The sequence below is a fragment of the Acinonyx jubatus genome, chromosome D2 (assembly GCF_027475565.1).
Source record: "Acinonyx jubatus isolate Ajub_Pintada_27869175 chromosome D2, VMU_Ajub_asm_v1.0, whole genome shotgun sequence".
In the NCBI taxonomy this organism is placed as follows: domain Eukaryota; kingdom Metazoa; phylum Chordata; class Mammalia; order Carnivora; family Felidae; genus Acinonyx; species Acinonyx jubatus.
The window spans coordinates 83309698-83337113 of NC_069393.1; the positions used below are offsets into that span (position 1 = coordinate 83309698).

The window sequence follows — 27416 nt, forward strand, 5'->3', positions numbered from 1 at the left end:
AAGCTCCGTGAACATGTTTATCTGTGTCCCCAGCTCCCAGCGCGGGCAGGGCCCAGGGCGGGTACTCAGGGCAAGGCCAGTGAATGAATGAGTGCAGCACCATTATCTGTGAGGCATCGGCTCCAGCCACAGCCAGGGGGGCCTTCAGGAGGGTGCCCTGCCCTCTGGCCTCTGGGTTGCTAGCGGTAAGGACCTCTCTTCTCGCTGGGCTGGTGAGTGGGAACGTAAGCTCTGCTATCTCTGGGCTCGCATCGTTAGCCTTGGTCTTCAGCAGCTTGTGAGGCCCTCGCCCTGCGGACAGACTGCTTCATCCCCAGAGGATCCGAATCTGAGGCACACACACGTCTCTCTCTAGAAGGGAGACGTTTGTTTCCCCGAGGGTCACGGTTTGTTCAATGCCATTTTAGTCCGGGCTATATTTTCCTTTATGAAAAGAGTCGGTATAAGATTCTTCTACATGCGATCTTGATAATGCTCCAGGAAGAGTTCGTTGAGGCCAAACACAGCCCAGCACGTTTCACCTTTCAAAATGCTATCTCTCCGTGGAGACGTCTCTGATCTAAGCCAGCTCCCTACATTATTTCCTGACACTGTAAGTGTACTCTTTGGGAATGACCAGCAGCAGATGATTATTTAATACTGAAAGACTTTGGGGGCGCCTGGGTGGCTCAGTCGGTTGAGCATCCGACTTCGGCTCAAGTCATGATCTCAAGGTTCTTGAGTTTGAGCCCCGCATTGGGCTCTGTGCTGACGGCTCGGAGCCTGGAGCCTGCTTCGGATTCTGTGTCTCCCTCTCTCTCTGCCCCTCCCCGACTCATGCTCTCTCTCTCTCTCTCTCTCTCTCTCTCTCTCTCTCTGCCAAAAATAAACATTACAAAAAATTTTTTAAAAATACCGAAAGACTTTGTGACAAGTACAAATTAGAGACATACATGAGATGACATAGCACACGATGTGTGCACCCCAACCCATCCCATAACGTCCGTGTAAACACTTGTTACGTACAGAAGGCAAGCTTTTTATGGTCCGTCGTTTTGCATTTTCTTCACAGGCGCCGTAAATAAATAAAAATATTAATAAACCACAACTGTGCCGCCTAAAATCAATAATAGCTTTATGTTTGAATGGAGGGATTAATTGGGTCTCCTTCTGACCTCTCTCTGCTTCTAATCACTCGGTAATATTTGTCGAATGCCAGACACAGGTGTACTTTCTATGCTATGCTGTGTTTTCAACAATAGATTGAGATTTTAGCACGATGTTTTATATTTCATCCTAAATTTTTTTTATTTGCAAGTGTATGAAGTCACATTGGTTATGTTTGATAATCCATTTTTGGCATGTATTTTCATATAAATGATAGGGTGTTTGGGCCTCTTGGCTCTCACAACATAGTAAGGAGGACCCCTGCATGTGGAAATATGGCTGTGTGTGGGTTGGAAATAATAAGGATTATAAATGACTCACTAGGTATAGAAAATAAAGGAGAAGACTTATCGGGGAGAAGTAAAGAACCTTGCTCTCTTTATGCACCGCCAAAGAAGCCACCACAAAAGATATATTACTGTTTCCCTTCTTGTTATTTCTAAGGGGGGTTTTATTAACCCCTTTTTATCAATCAAAATAGATTGCCAGTGAATGCAATATTTCCTGACTATATATAATTTGAAATTATAAAAGAAAAGCAAAGATGTGCAAGCTCATATACTACAGCTCAGGTAAAGAAGAGACAAACCCCCTCCAAAGAGATTGCTAAATAGTGTTAAAGATTTGTGCGGCCAGCCCTTAGAACATTCTCTCTAAGGATATGATCAGGCCTGGGGAGTCTTCGGGAATCCGGCTTCCTTCTGCCGTGTCAGTGGCCAGGTGTCCCAGAACACTGCCATTTCATATTTATGCCCCATCATAAAAGGACATATTTCTGCAGGGTAAATATAGGGACGGTCAATAAAAACTCGGTCCTGGGTAAGGAAGGATGATTCAAGCGGGGAGAAAAGTGAGTGGCCGGAAACCCACTGTGCATCATGAAGAGGGGACCAGTCACTGCTTGTGATTCAGGGACCAAAAACACATGGAAAGCTAGAAAATTAGGATTTCATCCAAATGGCGGAAAGCATCCCTCCTGGTCCGTGCCAGGCTGGTAAGAAGGCGGGAGGGTCCAGGACGATAGGAGTAAAACACGGCAGGATGGAACGGGGCCCAGCCGGGCTTCCCACACGGAGGGGCTTGGGCTGCTGGCTGGCGGAGACCTCGCTGAACCAGGAGGCTCTTTGCCTCTCCACCACAGGCCCTGGGGCGATTCAGCCCCACCTGCTGGGCTCAGCACCTGTCAGAGCCTTCCTGTGGGGTCTGTGGGACCCACCCTCTCCCTCAGACCCTTCCAGGGTCCCACACATTTGCCTCTTCACATAGGAAGGGGACTCTTCCCCTCCATCTCCGACTACTCATTGAACTGAGGAAAGAAAGAATGGTTGGAAAGTCAAAAGGGAATGTTAGCATTGACATTTTTAAGTGAGATACTTCTTTCGATTACAATAAGGCGTATTTCATATGAATGAGTGAATAATAGATACTAACTTAAACGTAGGCTAATAATGGAGTTACCACCAAGTTTTGCTTTACTCTGATGGAAGGGACACATCCATGGAGGTCTAAACTTCAGCTACTTTGTCATGAGAATGTGAAATAGTGACTCATTTATTTTATATACATGCTACAGAGCAATAGGACCCAGGCATCATTTAAAAATCAGTGGTTTGCCGGACACCTTGGGGGGCTCGGTCAGTGAAGCGTCTGGCTCTTGATTTCAGCTCAGACCATGATCTTATGGTTCATGGGTTTGAGCCCCACGTTGGGCTCTGAGCTGACAGTGTGGAACCTGCTTAGGATTCTCTCTTTCTGCCCCTCCCCGTGCTCTCTTTCTCTCTCTCTGTCAAAATAAATAAATAAACTTTTAAAAAAATCAGTGGTTTGCTCTTTTTTCTCCTTTCTTTTTTGTTTGTTCGGTTCTGGAGGAAGGAATTTTTTTCCCTAATGTTTAGTTTTGAGAGAGAGAGAGAGAGAGAGAGAGAGAGGCAATGCAAGTGAAAGAGGGGCAGAGACAGACACACAGAATCTGAAGCAGATTCCAGGCTCTGAGCTGTCAGCACAAAGCCCAACTCGGGACTCGAACCCACCAACCACAAGATCGTGCATGACCTGAGCTGAAGTTGGATGCTTAACCCACTGAGCCACCCAGGTGCCCCCAGAGCAAGGAATTTGAAGGCAGCAGCTATTCTATAGGAAAACCGCCCCAACCGTGAAAACCCGAAATGAGTGAGCCAGTTTGGAGACCATCTGAACTGAGAATCCTTTCTGGATTTGAAGCAAATCCAAATTTGTTCCCAGCACCAAGAGTTAGTATTTTGCCAAATCCCTGACATTGCCCCTGAACTTCCTGGAGGGCAGCTACTGGGAACGGGCACAGAGGCTCCCGAGCTGGCTGAGTAGAGGTGCCTTGAACGTCATGCATTTTGCCCTATCCTGCCCACTGGACTCCAGCGGGGGCGCCGTGGCGCTGGGCCAACGTTCACATAGCAACTCTGGAAAAGGTTCAAGAAGACAGATTCCAGAGGATTAAAATAAAAATCCTGGCCTACCTTAGTCCTGCCCCTGTGCAGGAAGCTGTTGTGGGTGTGGCGGACTTTCGAGGAATTTAGGCAAGTGTAAGACTACTGTGGTCGTTGATTTAACCAAAGTCGAACCAGTCAGCTTCCCGGGTTGGGATGGCCTCTGCTGTGCACCGAGAACCGATGATTGGCTGTTAGCGGTGGGTCGCTGAGCTGTGTCTCCAAGGAATGTGTGTATTTGCAGTGTTTCCCAGACCTCTGTGCCCTGAATCCCTTCCACAGACAGGAAGGGCCAGCTTCACTCATAGTGCCTACTGGACACTCCAGGTGTCCACTCTGTGTGGCGACCTCTCCGTGCCAGAGCAGACTGTGAGAGGGCGCCAAGGTCAGCGGGACAAAGGCCCATGCATTCAAGTGAGACAACGTGGATGGAGAGCCAGGGTCTGTAAGGGTCCCTGTGGAGACGTGAGCTGTTGGGGCCACACAGCCTGAAGGTGCTTCCCTGGTTAAAACTTCTCAGCTCTGTTAAAGATTTTTTTTAATGTTTATTTTGAGAGAGAGAGAGAGAGAGAGAGAGAGCGAGCACAAGTGGGGGAGGGACAGAGAGAGAGGAAGACGCAGAATCTGAGGCAGGCTCCAGGCTCTGAGCTGTCAGCACAGAGCCCGACGTGGGGCTCAAACTCGTGAACTGTGAGGTTGTGACCTGAGCTGAAGCCGGACGCTCAACCGACAGAGCCACCCGGGCGCCCCTAAAACTTCTCAGCTCTCTTAAGAATGACTTCTGATTGACAAGGGATCTGGTTTGTGACACCAAGTCAAGTTCATCTGTGTCCTTAGTTCCTCAAAACCGATGCAGGAATTATAACCAGGAGCAGAGAATTAGCACCAAAAGGACTTAGAGAAGACAGAGTCACACATGGGCGCGCACGCAATACGGTCTCCCTGTGAAAGGTTGACGCAAGACAACGAGCAGCTGCATAGAAACACACACAGCGATCACAAACACTCGTGGCCAACCAAGTGTCCTGTATCTGCAATGATCACACCCCGGGACCTGGACCTTCAGGTAAACAAACACGCACGTGCAAGTGTGCGTGTAGTGACAACGTGCGGAGTTGTCCTCACCACCACCCTTCCCCCAGCCCCGTACTGACACGCCTTCACAGCACAGTTCAGACTTGGTAAATGTCACAGGATGTCAAGTGCTGAGAAGGGCAGGAGAAGGTACTAGAAGTTGGCAGGTTGGGGAAAAAAGTACCCATTTGGTGGATCAGCAGAGCCTCTACAGACTCAGAATCAGTATTTGAGGCCAATCTGAATTCTGGCCTCTCTAGGTTGAATAAAGAAACCACTCAACAAAGGATGTTCCTTCCCCAGCCTGAGGAGGTGGCTAATGCCACCTACCGCCCGGAGACTGGTTCTGCAGCTGGTTCCGGCCACCCCGTCTGGTCCTCGGTGGAAGAGAGATTAGAATTTATGCCAGGGATGGAAAACGGGCTGTCACCTCTCAGGACGGTGATACACTGCAGGGAATTAAAAATTAATTTAAAAATTATCTGGCTAAAGTGTTTTTGGAGATCGCAATAAATTGGATTAAGATTCGTGGACTACATTTCTTATAAATACATTTCTTCTGCAGGGCACCTTATGAGGTACATTCATATTTTTTTCGTGGGTAGCAACCCCAAAAGCTTCATCCCAATTCTAGATTAGGTTATTGGGTACATGCTTACCTGCATAGTCGTATCTTAGGAGAAACTGGATTGCTGTGGAACCATCAGATAACACACATTTCTGAAAAGAAATGGAATGTATTTTTATTGGCACAGCCAAGATGAAGTATGTCTTGAAATCTGTTTTACAAATAAACTTGCACATAAATTGTCCATTCACTGCTTTGAAATCTTTTTTCACGTTTGAGGAGCTGTCAGAGGTCCCTAATAAACATGAGTCTTATTTAGTTTACTGGATATGTAATTCTTCTTTTCTTTGAAAATAATTATTTTTCAAGCAAGTGCAGCAAAAATACAACCAATAAAAATCTAGCTATGACAGCATAAACAACCTTTATAGCCAGCGTATACATAGAGTTCTTCCAATAAAAGCAGTTTCTAGTAGGGAAAGGAACACAGAAAATTGGCCGACTGGTCGGAGATCAAGGTCTGGGCTCCTAAGGGTCGACAGCCTGTTTCCACTTCTCCATTAGGATAATCCCTGGTTATCGGGGACAGTTGGGGCATCCCAACTGCTGGTATATTTCAACGTGGTTTGTGAGACACCTGCCCCAGGGCCCATTCTTGGGGCCACCAAAGCTGATGGACGGTGGGGTGAAGGTCCCCAGAGGGCTCCGGAGGGCAGGATGCAGACCCTCTACATTTTGCATCCGGCCCTGCGGTCTCTCAGGAGGGTGGTGTCAGGATGCCAAGGTGAGTGGGCAGGGCTGGGGCAGGGGGATTAGGGTCCATTTAGCAGAATCTGGTCCAAGGATTCTACTCTGGATTTTGGTCACCTCCAACTCCGACTAGTCAGGGCTCCCTTCCAGGTGTGTTGTTTGGGCCCTTCCCAGCTCTGCGTCCTGGGGTGGTCTCACTGTGCCCTGATCATGATCCTTGGCCACCAGCACGTGTGGACAGAGCATGAACCCTGCAGCTGAAGGCTCCTGGGCGTCCCCAGCCAGGTGCAGACTTCCCGGGAAGCTCCGTGTTAGCAAGTTCTCAGCAGACATGCGGGTGCTCATTTATGCTTTTTATAGTAGCTCCAGAAGATGTTATCGCAGCTTGAGAACAGAAATTAAAATATGTATCCTTCAGGTGCAAATCTACTGTACTTACAGTTTTACTGTTTCTCTGCAGGGGGGCTCCATTAATCTTGTAACAGTGAAATTCCTAAGGAAATTAATTCCCTCCAGTTGGGGTTATTCTCAACTGGTCTTCGGGGGCGGAGTAATTGGAATTTAAGAGTCTCTCTTAAAAGAAAGGAAACATTGGCCATTTTACTTGAATAACAACACTTTTTAATGTCATGCCTTGCCCATTAAAAACGCTGGTTCATTCTCTCCCCGCCCTCCCCCCACCCCAGGACTCCTGTGTCTCTCAGATCCTTGGGGTGAGGTTTACAGAAACCCCCTCCAGGTGGGGACTTAATTCCAAGTCCTCACCTAGAGTGACCAGGCATTCCTGTCCGCCATGACTTATTTGTGTCTGCCTAGCTCCTCAGCACTGTGCCCTGCCAGGGAGTAAGTGACACTTGGCCCCAGGAAGGAATGATGTGTCATTAAAAATGCAGGGCGAAAATATTTCCTTGCCTATTTAGGAGCAGTTAATGTTAGCTGTCGTTACCTGGAAAAATAACGACCCCTCAGTCTCTCTCACACTCACCCCTCTTTAAAATGGGGTCCATTCACAGATGCAGGGTGGGGGGGCTGCTTTGCTGCCAGGAAGGCCTCCCGCAGCTCTGTCTGGAGCTTTGGTTCTCCCAGGCCAAGACTTCACAACGCGGGGTCCCGGCCTCCAGATCCCTGTGCTGCGGGTCCCTGAGACGCAGCACAGCACCCGTGGAGAAACCTAACTGTCCTGTCCTTTTCAGGGCTGGGCCACTGTCCCAGGAGAGCTGAGCTGTGCCTGGTTCCTGACTGAGCAGGGTCTGGGAGCCCGGGAGAGGCCCCTGCTCAGGGGACACTTAAGGTGAAATGTCACTGGCTTCCCTAAGGGGGCGCCGGGAGGGAATAGAACATGGCTAAATGATGCTTCTGTATGGGGTCAGCAGAAGGTCAGTGCCTGGGATGAACACACATCGGTACATAGGCCGAAAACAGCCCCAGTATATTGCTTTCCTTTGTTTTTACGCTCTTCCACACTAACGGGCTGGAGGGAAAGCCAAGTCCAGAGTATTCTGTAATGGGCCAAACCAGTTTAATAGGATAATGAGCTTTCCCCTTTGGGTGCAACAAGCTTAGAGATGACAGCGTACTCACAGCGTACTCACAGGGGAGGGATGGGGTACAGTGGGGTACACGAGACGGGCAGGAGGTGTAAAGAGAAGGCCTAGTGTGATCTTGGTGTTGGTCCTTCCCTGCCGCGGGTCTGGGTGTTTCCTTAGCTATGAAGTGTAGGTAGGTGGTGATGTTTTCACCTCAGCAGCCGGAGGAGCACTGAGTGGTAAATACAGACTCTTTTGTGAGGGCTTTGGAAGGCTGACAAGCACTTTATACGTGTATATATGCTTAAGTACCTGTAACTCAGATGCAACAGCCTCCCACATGTGGCTTGGGCTCAGGGCTGAGGGGAGTGGTCTTTTGTTGCCAAAGTCAGAGCATTTTATTTTTTTATTTGAGAGAGAGAGAGAGAGAGAGAGAGAGAGAGAGCAAGCCAGCAGGGGAGAGAGACAGAGAATCCCAAGCAGGCTCCACGCTCAGCACGGAGTCCAACTCTGGGCTCAATCCCACGACCCTGGGATCATGACCTGAGTCAAAATCAAGAGTTGGACACTCAACCAACTGAGCCACCCAGGTGCCCCCAAAGTCAGAGCATTTTAAAGCTCAGAGGTCAGCTGCTAACCATTATGCCTGTGTCTAATGTCTATCACTCACTATGTCGATGGTGATAGCGGCAGAAAGAGCATGAGTGACAAGTGGTAATGTAATCTGGGAGTTTTCCTTTTTTTTTTTTGTAAGTAGAGAGCATGTTCTGTAGCTGGTGTGTGCTACTATCAGCAAATTCCATTTAAAGGGGAAATAGGGATTTTTAAAACAGCCACATTCAGAAGGGGTGATTACTACTGCTTTTTGAAAAAGAATCACTATTGCACATTTCCCTTGTGCATTACAATTTCATTATTTTTAAAATTACAAAGACAGTCCATGTTCTTTGAAAAAATGCAAATGACACTAAGAAGTACATAATGTAAAAAATGAAGGTCTTCCTTTTCACTCTGCTCTTTTGCAGGGGCAAGCTCTCCTAACACTTTGGGACACATCCTTCTGAAGAATTTTTTCTATGCTGTGTTCAGCTATAGGTAGTTATGTCATTTAATTTCTTATATTCCTGTTTAATATGGCCATCAGAGTGGGGTACCTGGGTGGCTCAGTCAGATAAGTGTTGGATTCTGGATTTTGGCTCAGGTCATGAGCTTATGGTTTGTGGGTTCGAGCCCTGCGTCCAGCTCTGCGTTGACAGCATGGAGCCTGCTTGGAGTTCTCTCTCTCTCTCTCTCTCTCTCTCTCAAAAATAAACATAAAAAAACTTTTTAAAAATGGCCATGGGAGTATACATCCTGTTTTGCAACATGGGGTTCCCCTCCTTCTATTGCATTTTTGCATAGTAATCTCTAGGTTTTATTTAAAAAACTTTTTTTCATTGTAAAATAATTTTGTGCCACGTGCAGTTCTAAGAAATAATACAGAGAGATCCTGTGTACCTTCTCCCCCAAAGATGACATCTTGCAAAAAACCATAGTACAAAACCACAACTGGGATGTCCATGATCACACAATCTGCCCCTTTTCTTCAGATTCCCCAGTTTTACTGGAATTCATTTGTGTGTGTATTTTGTCCTATGCAATTTTATGTTTAGGTTTGCATGTGTAACTACAGTCAGGATACAAAACAGTTCCTCATGGCTCCCATTGCATTTTAAATAATGTAATTTTCCATTTTCAGTTAACATCTATCCCATTCCATCCGCACCTTTTAGTTAATTTCATTTTAGATTAAAATGCTATCCTGTGGGACGTCCAGACCTGACTTCACCTGCAGTCGCGCACACACCCTCCTCCCGGCCGCTGTAGAACCGTCTGGAAGGTGCGGAGCCTCCGGGAGCGGGTGCCCAGCGAGGCGGGCGTCCGCGATGCCAGGAGCACGCGGGTCAGGCGAGCTGGCGCTCCCCCGGAAGCTCCGCCCCCGGTTCCGTGCTCGCCCCAAGCTCAGGCCCGGGGCGGCCCGGGGGCGGGGCTTCCGCGCGCAGTCGCCCGGAGGCCCCGCCCCCGCCGGCCGCCCGCGCTCGATTGCTCTTGTCTGGCGGCTGCAGCATGGCGGCGGGGGCGGCCGAGGCGGCGGCGGCTGTGGTGGAGGTCGGTTCAACCCGGCAGTTTGAGGAGCTGCTGCGCCTCACAGCCAAGTAAGCGGGGCGGCGGGCGGCGGGCGGCGGGGCTGAGGGGACGCACGCGGGGGGCGGCCTCCCGGGCGGCGGCCGGCGGCCCCCGGATCCCGAGCCTGGTCTCCGGGCCCGATCCCCGGCTCGGCCCGGACGCCCGGCCTGGCGGCCGCGGGGCGCGGCGGCGCGGCGAGTCGGCCCCGGGGCCGGGGGAGGGGCGCGGAGAGCCCGCGGCCGCGTTGCCAGCAGCGGGCGGTTGAGGAGGGCCTAGCGGGTTAGGTGACTCTGCCTCCCTGGAGCCGAGCGGTCGAGACGTGTGCATACTCGGGTAGTGCTCGCGTGTTCCAGCTCACCTGCAGCCGCAGACGGGGATTTCCTGTTTGGGGAGCTGGCCGAGCCGGGGTCTGTGCTGGTTTGGCACACGCGCTCCTGGCCCTGGGGACGGCTCCAGAAGGGGACCCGCGGGGCTGCGCGGGATTAGGGGACACCGAACTGGGTGGGCGCGTACGAGCCAGGGCTTCCGGGGCCGCCTCCCCCCGTGAGCCCTCCGGGGCCTGGGGGTTCTCTGAGCTTCGTACCGCTCTACTGCCGCCGGGTACGGTGGGGGCTCCAGGGCCGGATGGCCGGGGAGCCAGTCCCCAGCCCCGCCACTACCTAGCCTTGTGACCCTTGGGCAGGCTTCATTACCGGGCCTCAGTTTCCTCGACGGTGAGATGGATTCTTAGAGTAGCGGCTCCCTAGGGTTGTGGTGGGTGAAGGAGGCGGTGCGTGTACCCCGCGACCTCGCCTGGCGCGCGGGATCGTCAGCCCGGAGTATTTTAGTATGGAACAGAGTAGTTGCATGGCGGTCCCAGGCAGTAAGTGCCTGTGGACCCAATTCCGTGGGATTGACACCCCCCCCCCCCCACCACCCCCGGATTTGATTTAGGGCAGGTAGTGCCCTGCTTGGGAGAGCAAGTGAGACGGGGGAGTTAGGTGCCTGTGTTGGGAATGGAGCAGGGTGAGAATTCCTTGTGGCTGGTCATGGGCTGGGGACGTGGCGGAGTCAAAGGTATTGACCAGAACAGCTCTTTTGACTTTTGAGGCTTGCTTGGAAAATTGTTTGGGGTGGGGAGGAAGGAGAGAAATGACCAATACTCCTTGATGAAAGCTGGGTTCTGACTCATCCAGCGCTTGCATTCAGATTACCGAGGACAGCTGAGGTGGACGCTTCCTGAAAGGACCAGGGCCTGCGCGGGCCTGCCCTCCGGACGTGTTTGAACTTACTATCACCTGAAAGACTGTTTTGCTCTGTGTGTTGCACAGTTTGGTTTTTAGGTTTCATTTTTTATTCATAAAAATCCTTAAAATAACACAGTCCGTACCGTACCACGTATTCTTGCCGCTGGCCCGCACTTAAAGTGATCCACGAGACAAGACACCTTTTCCATAGCGATTAAACAGGCACCTGGGCAATGATGCATGGCATCCAGGAAGGGAATAAATCTGCCGGTTTCGGTGAAAATGGAAGCATTTACGTTATTAAGTAGGGGCGCCTGGGTGGCTCAGTTGGGCCTCAGACGCTTGATCTCCTCCCGGGTCTTGATCTCGGGGCTGTGGGTTTGGGCCCGCGTTGGGCTCCGCGCTGGGCGTGAAGCCTACTTAAAAAAAAATTAAATAGTACTTGGCATTGTAGTCATTTAAAAATCTGCTTTGTAAACATCACTTCTCAATTTTAAAATTTTACGTGCATTGAACTTTTTGCTTGCGTCATGTCGGGTGTTTGCAGATCGCTGACACCTCAGCTGGTCTGTGCTGGGCGGAATGTTCATACCCATCTGCAGAGTAATTGAGATTTTGCCCGTGTGTAAAATACTTACAAGTCGAGTATAGGCAGTATTTAATAAAGGGTAGCTGGTGTTATCTGCAGATGAGGAACTGCAGGAGCAGAACACCTAACGAGAGAGAAACTGCTATTTATCGAGCACCAGTTATCCTGCTGATGAAGAGCCAAGGTGTCTGTTACGTTGTCCAAAGTCACGTTGGTTGGGATTTGAACCTGGTCCTCAAACGGCACACCATGCACACTGGATTACAGACAGAGTGCTCTCACCTGTAACCTAAGAGAGGGCGGCAGCAGCGTTTATGTTTGTTTCAGGTTTATATCCTCATGCTACCAGACCCGGGGTACTTAATTAGAAAGCTAAGCATCTAAGTATGAGAATATTGTGGGTAATGTAAAATAACTATTGATACTATCATACTTCTGCGTTTTCAAAACGTTTTCATATTTTTGTTTGATCTTCCCAACACTCCAGGGTATTAGTTACTGCTATTTTATAATTGGGAAGATTCCATGATTAAGACCTAAATTACTCTTCAAAGCCATGTTAGTGATAATGGAATTTAAGTTGTGTAGGTGTACTTTTTTCGTTTTTTTAATTCTTAGAGTATAATTGACACAGTATATTAGTTTCAGGTGCATTATTTATTTATTTTTGCATAGATCAGTTCATACTATTATAAAGTTTGGTAACATTTTAATTAAGTTATTTTTTAATGTTTATTTGGGGCGGGGAGAGAGAGACAGACCGACAGACAGACACAGCACGGGTGGGGGAGGGGGAGAGAGGGAGACACAGAATCCGAAGCGGGTTCCAGGCTCTCAGCTGTCAGCACAGAGCCCTATGTGAAGCTCCAACTGGAGCCGTGACATCATGACCTGAGCCGAAGTTGGACACTTAACCAACTGAGCACCCAGGCGCCCCTTAATTTTTAAAAATACAATCATATTGTGAGCAATTTTCCATGTCGTAAAAATTCCTTGAAAAATGATTCTTAATGTCTTGATAGTATTTTATTGTATGACCATTAAAAAAACTATAGTATTGTTGAAGAATTGATTTTTCTAGTTATTTTCTATAAGATAATGGAAAAGTATATACATAAATCTTTGTCTCTTTAATTACCTCCTTAGGATAGATACTTGAGCGTGTGTAGGAAATTTCTGATAGGTTGCAGTTTAATTTTTACCAGCAGGATATGGAAATGCTTGGCTGTCTCCATCTTTTTGGTCGTGGAATATTATTTAAGAAATCCTTTCCAATTTAGTAGAAAATGGTATCCCGGTTTTTTAAAAATGAGGTATTAACATACACACCATGTAAAATGCACAGATCTTAATAGTTAGGTATGATGAATTTTTATGGTTGTACGTACACAAGTAATCACCACTCACAACAGTATCGAGCCCCAGAATGTTCTTTCGCTCCTTTCCAGTAATCCCCACCGCTGCTCCACTTTCTGTCAGTGTAGATTAGTTCTGCCTGTTCTTGGTACTTTATGTAAATGGAGTCTACAGCTGCTGGTTTTTTATGTCTGGGTTGTTTTGCCCAGCATGCTTTCGAGATGCTTGTTGTCGCATGGATCTGTCATTAGTTCCTTCTACTGCTGAGGTGGATTTTATTATATGAATAGACAACAGTTTCTCCAATTTGTAGACATTTGGGTCATTTCCGGTTTTTGGCTATTGTGTCTGAGGCTGTTGTGAACATTCGTGTGCAGGTCCTTTTGTGGGCCTCTTTTCTTTCTCCCCGTCCCCTTAGGCTTTGGAGCCTCCCCAGCATCCTCTGCAGAGGCTCATCCAGAGGTTTTTGAGGGGCAGGTAGATCACTTATGGCCTGCGTCACACTGGCCAGAGCTCAGTTCTGGGGCCCCAGACAGCTGCAAGTGTAGTCAGGCTGTATGCCCAGGAGGAGAAGGAACCCACACTTGGTGAAACACAGCATCGTCTCTGCCATAGGCCCTGAGGCCCACCTACCCACGCGTTGGAGCTTCTGAGTTCTGCTGGACACGAGCGATAACCTATTGATTAGGGACCCACAGTATGTCCTTTCCAGCCTTAGGTGGGTCTTTCTTGAGAACATGCTGCTTTCCTCTTGTGTGCCCCTGGGCAGCTCTCCCTTCTGCCTCAGTGCTGTCTGGGACTCAGACCTCCATTTTCCTTTGTTTCAGCAAATGACACGCTTCCTACCTGGGAAAACAGCATCTCCCCAACTCTCCTTCTACTCTCCCCTCCCCCAACATCTAACATTTATTCGTAGCTTTACCCATTCTGGACTGCTTCACTCCTGACCTGGAGCAGACTGCCCCTTATCTCAAGATGAATTCTTCTCCGCTCTTAGGTTCCCCTCCCCTGCCGCCCCGAGACTTTGCATCCTTAGAAGGCTCTTTTGCCTTCAACCTTTTCCTCTCCACTCGCACTACCCCCTCACAAGATAAACGTGAAGATTTTCTTGTATTAAAAAAAACAGGGGCGCCTGGGTGGCTCAGTCAGTTAAGCGTCCAGTTTAGGCTCAGGTCATGATCTCACAGTTTGTGGGTTTGAGCCCTGCCTCCGGCTCTGCGCTGACAGTGTGGAGCCTGCTTGGGATTCTCTCTTCACGCTCTCTGTCCCTCCCCCGCTCACATTTTTTCTCTCTCTCGTAATAAATAAATAAACTAAAAAAAAAAAAAAAAAAGCCAATCCCTTGAGCCTGTCTTTGCCTCTGCCTGGGACTCCCCCTGTTTACAGACAGATCTCTTATTGAAGTGTAGATTTCTAGCAACCTGCTTCCTCCTCTTAGGTTCAGTCCCCCGCATGCTGCAGTCTGACTTGTGCTTCTGCCGTCCAGCGTTGCTGGTGCCCTGCCACCTGCATCAGATGGTTGTCATTCCTTCCTCCTCCTTCTCTTGACTTCTGTGAGGCCCTTTAACCTTTGAGGGGCACAACAGAATCGAGCCCCAGAATGTTCCATTTAGGCTCCATTTTCTGGTCTACTGCCGGGTTCCTTTTCCTTTGTCTGTCCCAACTCCTGTTGATGAGTCCAGAGGCTCTGACTTCTGTGTTTTTGGAGAGCTTGGTGCCAGCTCTGTTTCTTGATTCCCAAGTCTGTCTGCAGATGAAGCACAGACTTCTTTCCTGACTTTGAGACCATCACTAGCAGCCCACCAGGGTTCCTCTCCTCTCAGGTTAGCGGCTAGTATATGTGACCCATGCCTGCTGCCACCGCTGGTCATCCATCAGTCACTGAAACTTGGAGTCGCTCTAGCCCTTGCTTCTAAGGTCACCAACCAAATCCTGCCCCTCCTACCTCTGAAATCCCTTTCATTCTGTTCTCTGACGCTGGATGGGAGGCTCACTCTTCTCTCAGCCGTACTGTTTCACTGGTTTTACAGGTTGCCACTCCTTTGCTTACCCACAGGTTAGTTGTCCTTACTTCCTTTATGTAACATTTTTTTAAAAATTGTGTTTTTTTCCTGCTTTTTCACATTTTTTCTGATTGGGGGTGGTTATATTTGAACTTAGAATTCTGTGGAAGGGTGTTTAAGTTCAGTATGAGGATAGACTTAAAAGATATCTTTGCCAAGACAATTTTGTATGAAAATAGTTGATAAATATACACTGAGATGCCTAAGAACTTAGTCAACAATTTATTAATCCACTGTCCTGTCTGTTCATACTATCAATTTTTAGAAAATCTTTTGTAGTATAATGTAAAAAGAGGATGTTGTTGTAAAAAGTAGTTTCTTTTTTTCCCCTTGTTTTCTGCCTGCGTGCCTTCATTTTCAACATTTTGTTCCTGTTCCTGTGGTCACAACTATACCTCTGCCTCCACAGTACTGTGCTTAGAAAGTGAATCCTAGAATTTGTAGTGACCATCTATCTGCAGTCCCTTTTCAGAGACATCGTGCAGACATCTAGTTTCCGCCTTTCCTAAGGATCTGAGAACATAATTGATTTATAGGACTGTGAGTTGGGATGGATGAATATTTAGAACCACTTCATATGAAGTAAGTGTTCACTCAAGAGATACCATTGACTTGAAAGTTCATCCGAAAGATTATCAAGACCTTGCAAGCCTTCCATTTCAGTCTTTGTTTAATACAACAAAATTGTAGCAGTACAAAAGCAATTCAGGCAGTTCTTGTACAGGTTTTTTGGTAATAGAATTGAGTATATATACATATCTCCTTGTTTTTAAAGACACTGTAGCTTTAAAACATTGCGTTTTGTTGATTTCTAGGTCCCTCCTCGTGGTCCATTTTTGGGCACCATGGGCTCCACAGTGTGCTCAGATGAACGACGTGATGGCAGAGTTGGCCAAAGAGCACCCTCAAGTTTCATTTGTGAAGGTATTGTATTTCCAGTGTCGCATCTTTTGTGAGCTTAATTCTGACTTATGATGCAGACTGCATTTTACTAACGTAAGGGAGGAGGGGTGTGGGATTCTACATTTATAGTTGGTGCATTTGTTATTTTTGCAGATTATTCTTAAAAATCTTAAAATTGTTTTGCATTTCTCAAGTACCGAGTAGTGTAACAATCACCATACTTTCCCTGACACATGCTTGGTAGATTGCAGGATGGGCAGCGGGGATGTTTGTGAACAGAAGCAGACTAGATCATTCAGTGTGGGCCATTGTGGTTTTAGTACGGTAAAAATGCTAACAGAGCTTGCTTCATTGAAGAGCAAGGTGTGATGTGCCAAGTGATTGGAGAAAGGGTGTGTGAGGCGGCTGGGAACCTGGGGAACGGAAAGAAGCTGCTATCTGGGATCTGGGGTCAGGTAAATGCAGACCCATAGGAGAAACCGAAAGCTTTGCTGACCTGTTTAGGAAGCAGAGAAGGAAGGAATCTGGTGTCTCTCTGGCTTGCCTTGTTTTCACCCAGCTTTGCATGCTCTAGTTCCTAGTTTGTGTCTTGGGTGGGCACGTACTAGGAAGTGATAGTTGAGGCTGTGGATTAGCTACTTGGTTTAGCACATTTAATGCTGTTATTCAGGACTTAGTACTGGTTGAAACAACAAAGCCACAGTAGAGAAGCCGAGAATCTTAGAAATGAAACCCTGGTTTCAGAAACTTGAATCCTTCAGATTTAAAGAAACAAGAAAGACCAAAGCCTTATTTTATAAAACCAGAATTTGTGAGTTCAGAGGACATGTTTAGCAAATATACCCACATGTGGGTTTAAAAGTGACATCTCTATTTTCCGCTTTGTGTATCAACTGAAAACAGAATTCTGAAGGCTAATTCATCTGTGTAACAGGAGATAAAACTTTCAGGCAGTTTCTGTACAGATAAGTGTGCTTTGAATGGTGTTGCAGTTAGATGTCTCAAAATCACAACAGCGTGAAAGGTGTACAACGCGAAGCTCCCCTGCACCTCCCCCCCCCCCCCCCCCCCGCTGTCCTGCCCTATAAAGAAGGGGCTGCCTGTGTTAATTTTGCATGAATCCTTTCAGTGTTTTCTTTCTTTTTTTTTTTTTTAATGAAGATAGAGCAAATATATAAGTAATAGCTAGCTTTTTAAAATTTAAGGACTTACTTAAAATTCCAATGAAATGTGTAAATGTAACCTTAGACTATAACCCTAAAATGTCCAGTATAAATAATAGAAGGAGACATTAAAACTGCATGTTTGGTCAGTGATAAAAGATAATGATTACAAGTGGAATGAATGATTAAACATTTCAATCATAAGATTAATCAAGATGATGGTAATTGTTGCAAGGCTGCTTTTATGTGTATAATGTTACAGGTTTAGGTGACACATTGTTCTGAGCTGCCATCTGAATGGTTTATTTAAAGAGACTATAGAATTACTTCTCACATTGGTACCACACTTGGCTGTGAGATTTTAAGTCGTTCAAGTGCTTAAGTGTCTCGCCAGGCGTTGGAAGTCCTGGTCTGCTGGGGATGCCTGAACCCTACTGCACCTGCCTCTCGGGGGTAGGGGGTGGCGCTAGGTGGGGCAGTTCTGCCAGGAGTCATTTCTTTCTGAAAATTCACTCTGTGGAGTAGTTGGTCTTTAAATGGCAGGGATAACCTGCAGTGGACTTTGTAAGGTAGGTAATTTAATTGGTGAGCAAATAAGAAGTAAAATATTTGAGAGGTCTGTTGGCATTCCCCAGGAAGAGAGGGTGCAGTTCATTTAAAAAAAATTTTTTTTTTCAACGTTTTTTATTTATTTTGGGACAGAGAGAGACAGAACACGAACGGGGGAGGGACAGAGAGAGAGGGAGACACAGAATTGGAAACAGGCTCCAGGCTCCGAGCCATCAGCCCAGAGCCTGACGCGGGGCTCGAACTCACGGACCGTGAGATCGTGACCTGGCTGAAGTCGGACACTTAACCGACTGCGCCACCCAGGCGCCCCCATTTTAAAATAACTTTCTTTTGTTATTGAGAGCTTTTTGAACAGTCTAGGGAAGGGAACTGATGTTCTGCTCTGTGTCTTTTAATTTGATTTCTTAGTTTTTTTTGTTTGTTTTCTGACTGCCAACAGTCTGGCATTTTTGACTTGTGAATTATAGAGATCAGTCCATTTTATAACTTAGATTTCCAAAATCATCATGTAGGTGATCTCAAGCATAATGTTTTTAATACTTAATTTTTTTTCTTTTTTTTTTTTTTTTTACTGTTTGTTTATTTTGAGAGACACACAAAGCATAAGCAGGGGAGGGGCAGAGGGAGGGAGACGCAGAATCTGAAGCAGGGTCCAGGCTCCAGGCTCCGAGCTGTCAGCAGAGCCCGACGCGGGGCTGGAACCCATGAACCGTGAGATGGTGACCTGAGTCAAAGTTGGACGCTTAACCGACTGAGCCACCCAGGCGCCCCTTTAATACTTTGAGTGTAGAGTTTTGTGACCACCAACAGTTTCTTGTTTTGTAGACAAAGGGAAAGTAATACCTGAGAAAAGTTAGCGTACGTTTTGGTCCGAATTAGCCTGTGCTCACTGGAACGGGTTGTTGAAAGGCAGGACTCTCACATTTATTGCACGTGAATGAACACCCTCCTTCCTGTACTGATGGGCTGGTGATGAAGTGCACGCACGCTCCTTGGCACCACGTCTATGTCCGTGCCTTGCGGTGATTCACTGTTGCGCATTGGCTGCCCCATCTAGCCCGAACCCGAGGCTCTGGGCCCCACAGGAGGTTCGCACACCTCCAAGGCCTTCGAGAAGACATAGGAGTCGCTCTTATTGCCCAAAGTCTTACTGAAAACTTAACATTTGTTCAGAGTAAAATTAAATGGCTAATTAAAATGTTACATGTCTTTGCTTTTCAAAATGTGTAAAGTCAGTTTGTTAGCTCTTTGCCTTTAAATTTTTTAATTTTGTTTCTTTAATTTATTGTTTTTTTAATGTTTTTATTTATTTTTGAGACAGAGAGAGACAGAGCATGAACAGGGGAGGGGCAGAGAGAGAGAGGGAGACACAGAATCCTAAGCAGGCTCCAGGCTCCGAGCTGTCAGCACAGAGCCCGACGGGGGGGAGGGGGCTCGAACCCACAGACCGCGAGATCATGACCCGAGCCGAAGTCAGACGCTCAACCGACGGAGCCACCCAGGTGCCCCAACTCTTTGCCTTTAAAACGGGAATACACGTTTATTGTTTACTCCCTTGTTTGATAGATAGAATCTTTCAAGGTCTAGGGTGTGGTAGTGGGGTGGGAAGGAGCGAGAACAGCATAAGGCTCCTTGTGATGGTGTAGTTGGGTACCAGTAGTTCTATTCGAGGTCCGAGTCAAATTCGTCTTTTCGTAGAGTGGCTGTTCATTTTTTTTTTATTTTACGTTTGATTTTATTGTGATTTAAATTATTAATTGAAATATTTTATTCAATTTGTTACATTAAATTTATTATTTTTTTTCTTCAAACGAGAATTGTATATGTTTAAGGTGTGCAATATGATGATTCAAATCAAATCCATTTTATATGAAGTCTCCCATGTACCCCTGTGGCTTTTTTTTTTTTTTCCATCTCCAAACTTAGTCTGTGCCTATGGTTCAACGATTAGAGAATATCTTGCACTTTTGTCTGTTCTGTCGTTTAATTCCTGTTTTGTTTGGCTTCTTGAGTAGGTGGTGGGATATTTGAAGTAGAGACCTGTACCTTACCTTGTTTTCATTTTTTTATTGCTTTCCTTTGTGTCATTGGCTTCCATCTCCTATGCCAGCCTCCCCCACCCCTCTTCCAGCTTGGTATTCTGATTCAATTAAGCCGTGGTACTCATTTTACCATATAAGGCACTTTGGTACATAAAATCTCAAAGTCAAGCTTATTGGCCACCTGGTTGGTGAGGTTTTGTACTACTGTGTTTCATTTAGTAGTAATCTGATTTGTATAGTTCCTGCCGAACTTGAATTTTACGTCCATTGTAACTTCAGATATGAAGGCAAAGGTATAGGAGTTAGATACTTAAATTTGTATTTTTTGATTCTTAAAAAACAGGAATTGTTATAATTTGATTCTTGAGTGCGCAAGCATCTTAAAATACAGCTCACTGTTCAGTTTCTAAGGGTCTCTAAAATCAGTATAGATAATTTCTGTGTGGTTATAGAAATGTTCAATTCTAAATGTCTGTTCAGTTAGTATTTGTAAACAGACAATGTAGGGTCATCTCCAGAAGGGTGCCAGCCAGCTGTGTAACTAGGTACCACTTAGCTGAATTCCTGTTTTTCAGTGTCAGAGAATACTGACCAGTTTATTTGGCATCTTAGAGAACGTATGTAGGATTCCATTTTTGGAGAACTCTAAAAATGCCTCTCAGATAATTCAAGTAGAATTGCTAAATCTTAAAAATATCCTAGTTTTTATTTATGCTGTCTTGGTAATTAAAAAAAAAAATTAACAATTAACAGTTCACTAGCCATTCCTGGGCTACGTTTGGTAAAGTTCTTTTAAAAAGCTATCAAAAACATTAAAGATCTATTTGGACAAGGAATTTTACTTCGAAAGGTTTTCCTTTAATATCACAAGTCACAGAGTTAGACAGAAGCCTCTTTTTGATGTTTAACAAAATATTCCTGAATGTCAGGTTTAATTGTTCTCTCCTCAGCCTTGGGGATCAGTGCCACGCTGGCCAGTGGTCACTCCCGTTGTTGGCTTAGCAATAGTGACCACCATTTATTCAGTATTGTGTCAAAATTTATTTACCCAACACTTACAGGCCACTACTATGCTAGTCACTGGGGGTACACAACAATAGGGTAATCGGGTAACATTATCAAGGTAATTTCAGAGAATAGTTCTGAAAGGAAAGAAATCGGGTGTGGAAGAAGAGAACCTGGGCTGATGGGCGCTTTATTCCGGTCTGGCTGGAGAGCTGCATCTAGTAAGCTGGAAGAGGAAAAGGAGCTGTCCTTGGGAGAGCCAGGACAAACTTTTAGGCTGTGGATTAGCAAGTGAGTACTGCTGGAGGGCCTGGCCTGCATATGGGCCACCGGTGGGGCCAGTGAAGGGGGAGAGGGTATGGCAGGAGGCTGGAAGGGGAGGCAACAGCCACATGACCTGTGGGCACTGGTGGAGTTTGGGTTTTATTTTGAGTGCAGTGGAAGTGGCACATCAGTTTCTGGTTTTAAGCGCTTACCTGGCTGTCCTGTGGGGAGTGGGTTGAAATGGCGGAAGGATGCAGACTGGAAGCAAGTACGCACGTTAGGAGGCTATTTCACAGGCCAGGTAAGAGATGCCTTGGACACTGGTGGCAAGGGAGCATCGAAATGACGTCATGGTCTGATTTGGCTTGTATTTTGGAGGGGGAGCCCAGAAGACCTGTTAACGGATTGGGTGTCGGGTGAGGGAAATGGAGTAATCAAAGTTGTCTTCCTTTTGATTGGATCACTGGCTGGATGAAAGAAGACAGAGATGCCCTGGGGAGGAACAGGCCTGGTGGGAAATGCCTGGTAGAGATCCACATACAGATGTCAAGTGTGTAGCTTGGAGCTGAGCGGGGAGGTCTGTCCTGGATACAACTTGGGCGTCGTCGCCATATTGGTGTTTCTTAGATGAGACCGCTCAGGGAGGATGAGCGTAAATAAGAGAAGTGCACTCAGAACCAAGTCCTGGGATGTGCCAGCCGTGGAGAGGTTGGCCAGATGTGAGGGAAGAAGCCAAAGAGACTGAGTCATGAGAGTTATAGGAAAAACAAAACAAAACATGGAAGGCCAAGTGAAGGGTATCATGAGAAGGTGGGTGCGGTCGTACTAATGATACTGAAAGGTCAGTAACATGATGAACAAAGAGTAACCATTGGCTTTGGTGAAATGGTAGCTTGGCGGTGTAGAGAGGAGCTTGGCTCTGGAGCTACACTGCCCTCCTCCACTGCTCACCATTGTTGGAGTCTTGGCTGAGTCACCTAACCTCCTTAAATTCCAGTTTCTTCTGTTAGTTAGGTGTAAGGACAGCATCTATGATTGTGCAGATTAAATGGCTCAGTATACAAACTGCACTTAGAACAGTGTCTGGCTTACATTAATCATAGCTGTCAGCCATTACCATCATAGTGGTCTTTGGTGACCCTCTAGAGAGGGAGTTCCCTACCTCTGCAGTTAACCTTGCTGTGGTAACAGCTCCCTGCCTCTCCTCACCCGACCGCACACGGGAAGGGTCTGAGTTTGAGAGTCATGGTTCAGGAAGTAGATGGTTCCCAACAAAGGCATTCTGTCTGAAATTCCATTCTGGAAACGTTCGTGTTTGGTGAGGGCTAAAGTCATGTATAAATCCTATCTTTGAAATTTAATCTTTCTTTTTGATCGATAGAGTAGAAAAAGTTTACCGTAGTATAGTGAAAAAAAGCATAGGTTTTGTAGTCAGTCTTGGGTTTATTTCTCAGCTCTCCTACCCAGTGACTGTGTGTTTTGGGACAAGTTACATCTTTACCTAGCCCCCTGTAAGGTTGAGATGATAATGTACCATACACTTTTCCAGGTGTTAAGTAGTTTAGGCAATTGAATGCAAAGAGCCTGTCGTGGTTTATGGCACCGACTAGGTTTTCCATGAAAGATAGCTATTATTGACTGCCGTTGGTCTTTTCTGAACGCAGCTCACTTTTCAGTATTTATTTATTTTCTGTTTTCATTGATAGAACTGTCATGTTGCTTTACATCCAATAAAAATGTTTCCAGAGAATTTTACTGCTGCAAAGGTTTTAGGGCCTCAGATAACCCTTGATGTTCTGGGAGAGTGGCTGTGCCTTTAGTGACAGTCCTGGCCCCTGCTCTGGGAGGATTTGTTTGTCACCACTGCCTTTGTCTTAGGAAGAAGATGTCATCTCGCTGGGAGCTATTTTGAGGAGAGGTGCTTGTGGTGATCCTCCTGGCTTTAGGAATTTCAAGAGGATGATTTGCTTCCTGGAAGAATTGTCACTAAGGGAGACCCTTGGAAACCGGCAGGAATATGAGAAGAGGTCAACTTTAAGCAGCACAGAGGAGTGTGTTTTTATGATTCCCGATGTTGCCTGTTTTGGTTTGGTTTAAGACCATAGTATCTTGTTTTTGCTGAGTATTGCCCCCTTTCTTTTATTAAAAAAAATTTTTTTTAATGTTTGTTTATTTTTGACCCGCATGAGCAGGTCAGGGGCAGAGACAGGGAGACACGGAATCAGAAGCAGTCGCCAGGCTCCCGGCTCGCAGAGCCCAACGCGGGCTCGAACTCACAGACAGTGAGATCATGACCTGAGCCGAAGTCGGACGCTCAACCTACTGAGCCACCCAGGTGCCCCTTAGTACTGCCCCTTTTTAAAATTTGTGTTATTTTGCTGTTAGAATCCAGTTGTACCAAAGATAGGGATCGTAACTGAGCCTCACCCAGTGCCAGTGTGTGCCGGGCACTCCAGGGGTATTATTTGCAAGAGAAAATAACGAGCTGCCCTAGTCATCGCCTTCTCTGCTGTTATTTGCTTTGAGTGTGCAATTGTATGAAAGAAAACGGCACAGAAGTTTTCAGAACTTTCAGAAAGCGTGTTCTACATAGTGGTCTCCAAATGCTTTGTCTTCTCTCTGTTCATTTTTTTTTAGTTTATTGGACAGTTGATGTTGACTTGAAACGTATATAATTTTCACGTTAATACATTTTGAAAGATGAAGGTAATTAAAAATATTTGTCTAAAGGGCGTTTTGAAGAAATAAAAATAAAGTAGTAAAAGAGCACCTGGGAACGTGTGAGACAGAAGACGGAAACCAAAGACGAATGACTGTGCCTCCCACTTACCGTCCAGGTTCATTTGGATAGATGGATGCTGGATTGGGGAAGGCTCTAGATAAGAATAGTGTTTCAAGCCCAGTGGAAACCTTCTCTTCCTGGAAAAATACAGGATATAGATCTTTAACTCTTTTAACAGTATAATTTATCAATAAATTTTATTTCCTACAGGTATAATGTGAATTCAGATTTTTATTGGTTTTAAAAAGTTTATATTAAATTGAAAGTCCTGTGAGGGAAGGATACAATATTATGTCTTAGTTTCTCTCAAAGTGTATTGTTTACAAAATCCTGCACATAAATAGCTTACAGGAACTGTGTTCTAATTATTTAGAAATTGAGTTGCGTAAAATTCATATGTCAGGTAACACATCGTGTCTCGTTGAGGGGCCTCAAGGAAATCATCAAGCAGAATGCAGTCATCGTATTGAAAATGCATTTAAATGTATGAATAGACCCAGAAGTAGATAACCTAGCAAGATCTCTGCCTAGTGTCCGGCAGCCTTGCAGGGGTTAAAAGTAAAATTTATCAGACATCAATAGTTTATTGAAGAAATACTCCTTTTTGCTTCATAATTTGCAGAAGGCTGCAACTGTCAGTCATGATGTACTGCCTCTTGAAATTAGTCAATAGAGCAAACAGCAAGAATTGCTGTGGGCAGAAAATAAGCACTGTAATCATGACATAACTGGGGTCAGTGATTTATGGATTTCAATATAGTAGTAGCTGCATATGATTGAAAATTTACTAGGTCACTAGTGCACCAAAAATTTTATTCACAGCCTCCAGGCATCTTTTGAAATGTGCAACAAAATAAAAACCTCTGAACCTGTTTTGACACTGCGGACTCAGTGGATGACACACCAGCCCAGTGAGTCTCATTTAAATGTAAATGTGTCATAAACTTTTGTACCAGACTCTTCAGAAACATCACCTACTTGAAGGGATGCTGCATGTGAATCTGGTAGACATATTGAAGTCGTAAAAAAGGACCTTTTAATAATCAAGCTTTATATTCTTTTGTTTTTAAAGTTGGAAGCTGAAGCCGTTCCTGAAGTATCTGAAAAATACGAAATTAGTTCTGTTCCCACCTTTCTGTTTTTCAAGGTAAGGATAAGGACGCACAAGAGATCCTGCATCTGTAGTGGGCCGGGGGGCTGAATCTTGGTTCCTTTACCCCTTTCCCTGATCCACGAACATTAGACACTCGGTTGTTCCTGGCTTTGCCCCGTCTTCTTGTAGTCTCCTTGTTTGCATTGATGCTAAAGCTTGGCCTGGGGCATCCTGCAGAAGTGATGTGGGCCATGTAGAGGACCAGCAACCAGAATTGGAGCTTCTGGAGAACAATCCAGATACTTGGCTATAGCCGCAAAATGTCCCCTCCGTTGGGTAGAAGTTGGTTGCTTAGGGCATGTGCCTGGACGTAATGTCTGGCCGGTCCTGGTTTGATTAATGACTCTCTTAGGAAGCAGGTGCAAATCTGTGCTTCAGGGCACCCCTGAGTGTCCCCACAGTTCCTCCAAGTACTGCATTTGTACTTAGTAACAGATTAATCCTCACGAGGGTGGAGGAAATCTTTTCTCTTTAAGGTTGGACTCTGATCTGGTTTGAGTTCGAGGTGTAGCGATGTTTTCCTAGTATGTTCCCAAAAGGGGGATGAAAGAAAACAGTTACATATTTCTAAAATGGAGATGCATTCCGCCAATTGGTGATCAGAGTTTTAAAAACTCACCTAATAGTAAGTAGTGTTGACCTCTTTAAAAATCAGCTGCAGCTGTGGATTTGTGCTTGTTATAATTTTGGAGCTTTATGCCGCACGTATTTTAAATGACTTTTTTAACTTCAGAATTCTCAGAAAATTGACCGATTAGATGGTGCACACGCCCCAGAGTTGACCAAGAAAGTTCAGCGACACGCATCTAGCGGCTCCTTCCCACCCAGCGGTCATGAGCATCCTAAAGAAGACCTCAACCTGCGCCTGAAGAAACTAACTCATGCTGCCCCTTGCATGTTGTTTATGAAGGGGACTCCTCAGGAGCCCCGCTGTGGTAAGAAGCTGCTCTCACACGGACGCGAGCAGAGTGGGCTCCACCGGCGTGGCGTGCGGCTGGGTGGGCGCGCTCTGGTCCTGCCACACCGTCCCTCCTTCGCCTGTGTGGAGGCAGCCTTAGGAAATCCGGAAGGTCCTAATTCCCGCTGGCACCCCGTATTGAGGTGGTGACAATCTCTTGTGCACCAGACACAGAATTCCAGAACCCAGAGGCTTCTTAGAAGTCATCCAGTTGAAGATTTTTGTTTATGTAACAAGCACCCAGAGACGGAAAGCCACTCAGCATACCGGGAGCGGAGTTGGGAGGGCAGTGCTGTTGTGTGAATGGGCTTTTGTCTGCTCAGTTCTGTTTGCTGTTAATGGTTTCCTGTCTCTCTTGGGAGTCTCTTTTTATTCACCTTGCCCAGATTGAGCGCTTTAAAAATTTTCAGAATTTTGGTGGTGGTTCTGTGTCGCCCCCGCACTTTGGCCTTCCCTGTTGTCGCACATCGAAGTATGCGACTAGTGTTCAACTACTGCTGTCATTTCCAGTTCATAGGTGCTCTTGTTTTCTGTGTATGTATACACCCACCCACCTACCCCCCCCCCCACACATACACATATACATATACATGTATATATACGCTTGTAATTTTCTCCTGAAGTAAGTTTTAGGGTTTATTTGACCCCTCTGGTATTGGGTTTATGTTATTTTCTTTTTACTATGCCTAGTACAACATTATTCTGCTTCATAATTGAGCATTTAATGCCTTTTGATGATGCTGTTGAGAATCAGTTTGTTTCAACTATACAGGGGGGAATTTTTTTCACATAGGTGGCAGTAAAATTGAGTGTGCTGTTGATAAGATTACTGCATGTCCAGTGTGACTTTATAAAAATAACCTAGCTTCTAGCATAGCTTTAATTGTAAATTCTTCCCTATATGGTTAGCAAATTACATACTAGGTTCTGAAAAAGTCCAGTTTTAAAGATAAAGTTTCATGTTGAGTCCCATCTTAAAACGATAAAAGGCTCCTTTAGCTCTCACTTCTACTTGAAAAATTTCCTTGCTGGCATTTACGTGTCCAAGGATGCTTGCTGTTTAGATGTTGAAAAGCAAACTCTGTCTCTGCCAGAGTTAACTCCAGGCAGCAAGAGTCAGTCTCTGTTGTGGTTGTTTGTTTTTAATAGAGGTTGTGGCTGGTTTACTTTCCCCTATCAGGCAGGAGAATCCTTTCTGGTGCTTTCTGTGGTGACCTAATAACAAGGACTTACAACGTGAGTCTGACGGGGTTTGTTCAGTGCCTTCACTGAAATGTGACGAGTAGTGGAACTGGCTGTCACGTGGATGCACCTGAATGACAGGTTCCCACGTAGGAAACCTGCAGTAAAGCCGATACAGTGCTCTCTTCTTTGGGTTCGAACAGGACCGTCCTCTCACTCTTTTCTGAGTGGTGATCTCACCAGACCGGCAGGTGGTAAAACCCGCAGCTTGGGGAAGGTGTGCTGAGGCAGCAGGGGGAAGCACAGTGGCCGGGTGTCACAGCAGGGGGGCTGCAGCCCAGTGCCACCCTTGGTGATGTAGGTACAGGTCAGTGACCCTTTCTGTGCCTTTGGTCCTTCCTTTGGTGGCATTGAGGTTGGAGCCAGTCTTGGGGATCCTTTGCAAATCAGATGTTGTATGATTATTCA

At 46.1% G+C, this 27416-nt stretch overlaps 1 protein-coding gene and 1 long non-coding RNA gene across 5 annotated transcripts in view; one reads left to right on the forward strand and one right to left on the reverse strand.

The window, feature by feature from the left end:
* Window positions 1–845: 845 nt before the first annotated feature.
* Window positions 846–9654, reverse strand: LOC113600356 (uncharacterized). Of its 3 annotated transcripts, XR_008291991.1 has the most exons (4): window positions 9292–9654; window positions 6199–6384; window positions 5342–5402; window positions 846–5059 (listed from the first exon to the last, which is right to left on the reverse strand). It is a non-coding gene; the product is annotated as an uncharacterized LOC113600356 (long non-coding RNA). The 3 variants fall into 3 exon arrangements; XR_008291992.1 differs by having other exon boundaries at window positions 846–5402; window positions 9355–9650; XR_003421371.2 differs by having other exon boundaries at window positions 846–5402; window positions 9292–9650.
* Window positions 9565–27416, forward strand: part of GLRX3 (glutaredoxin 3) — a 31806-nt gene continuing 13954 nt past the window's right edge. For both annotated transcript variants that reach the window (XR_003421372.2, XM_027063418.2), the window contains exons 1-4: window positions 9565–9721; window positions 15742–15850; window positions 24728–24802; window positions 25542–25743. Coding sequence is in view for 1 of the 2 variants with exons in the window: in XM_027063418.2 (XP_026919219.1) it covers window positions 9633–9721; window positions 15742–15850; window positions 24728–24802; window positions 25542–25743 (475 nt within the window). In the remaining variant the exon portion in view is untranslated. The remainder of the gene's footprint in view (window positions 9722–15741; window positions 15851–24727; window positions 24803–25541; window positions 25744–27416) is intronic.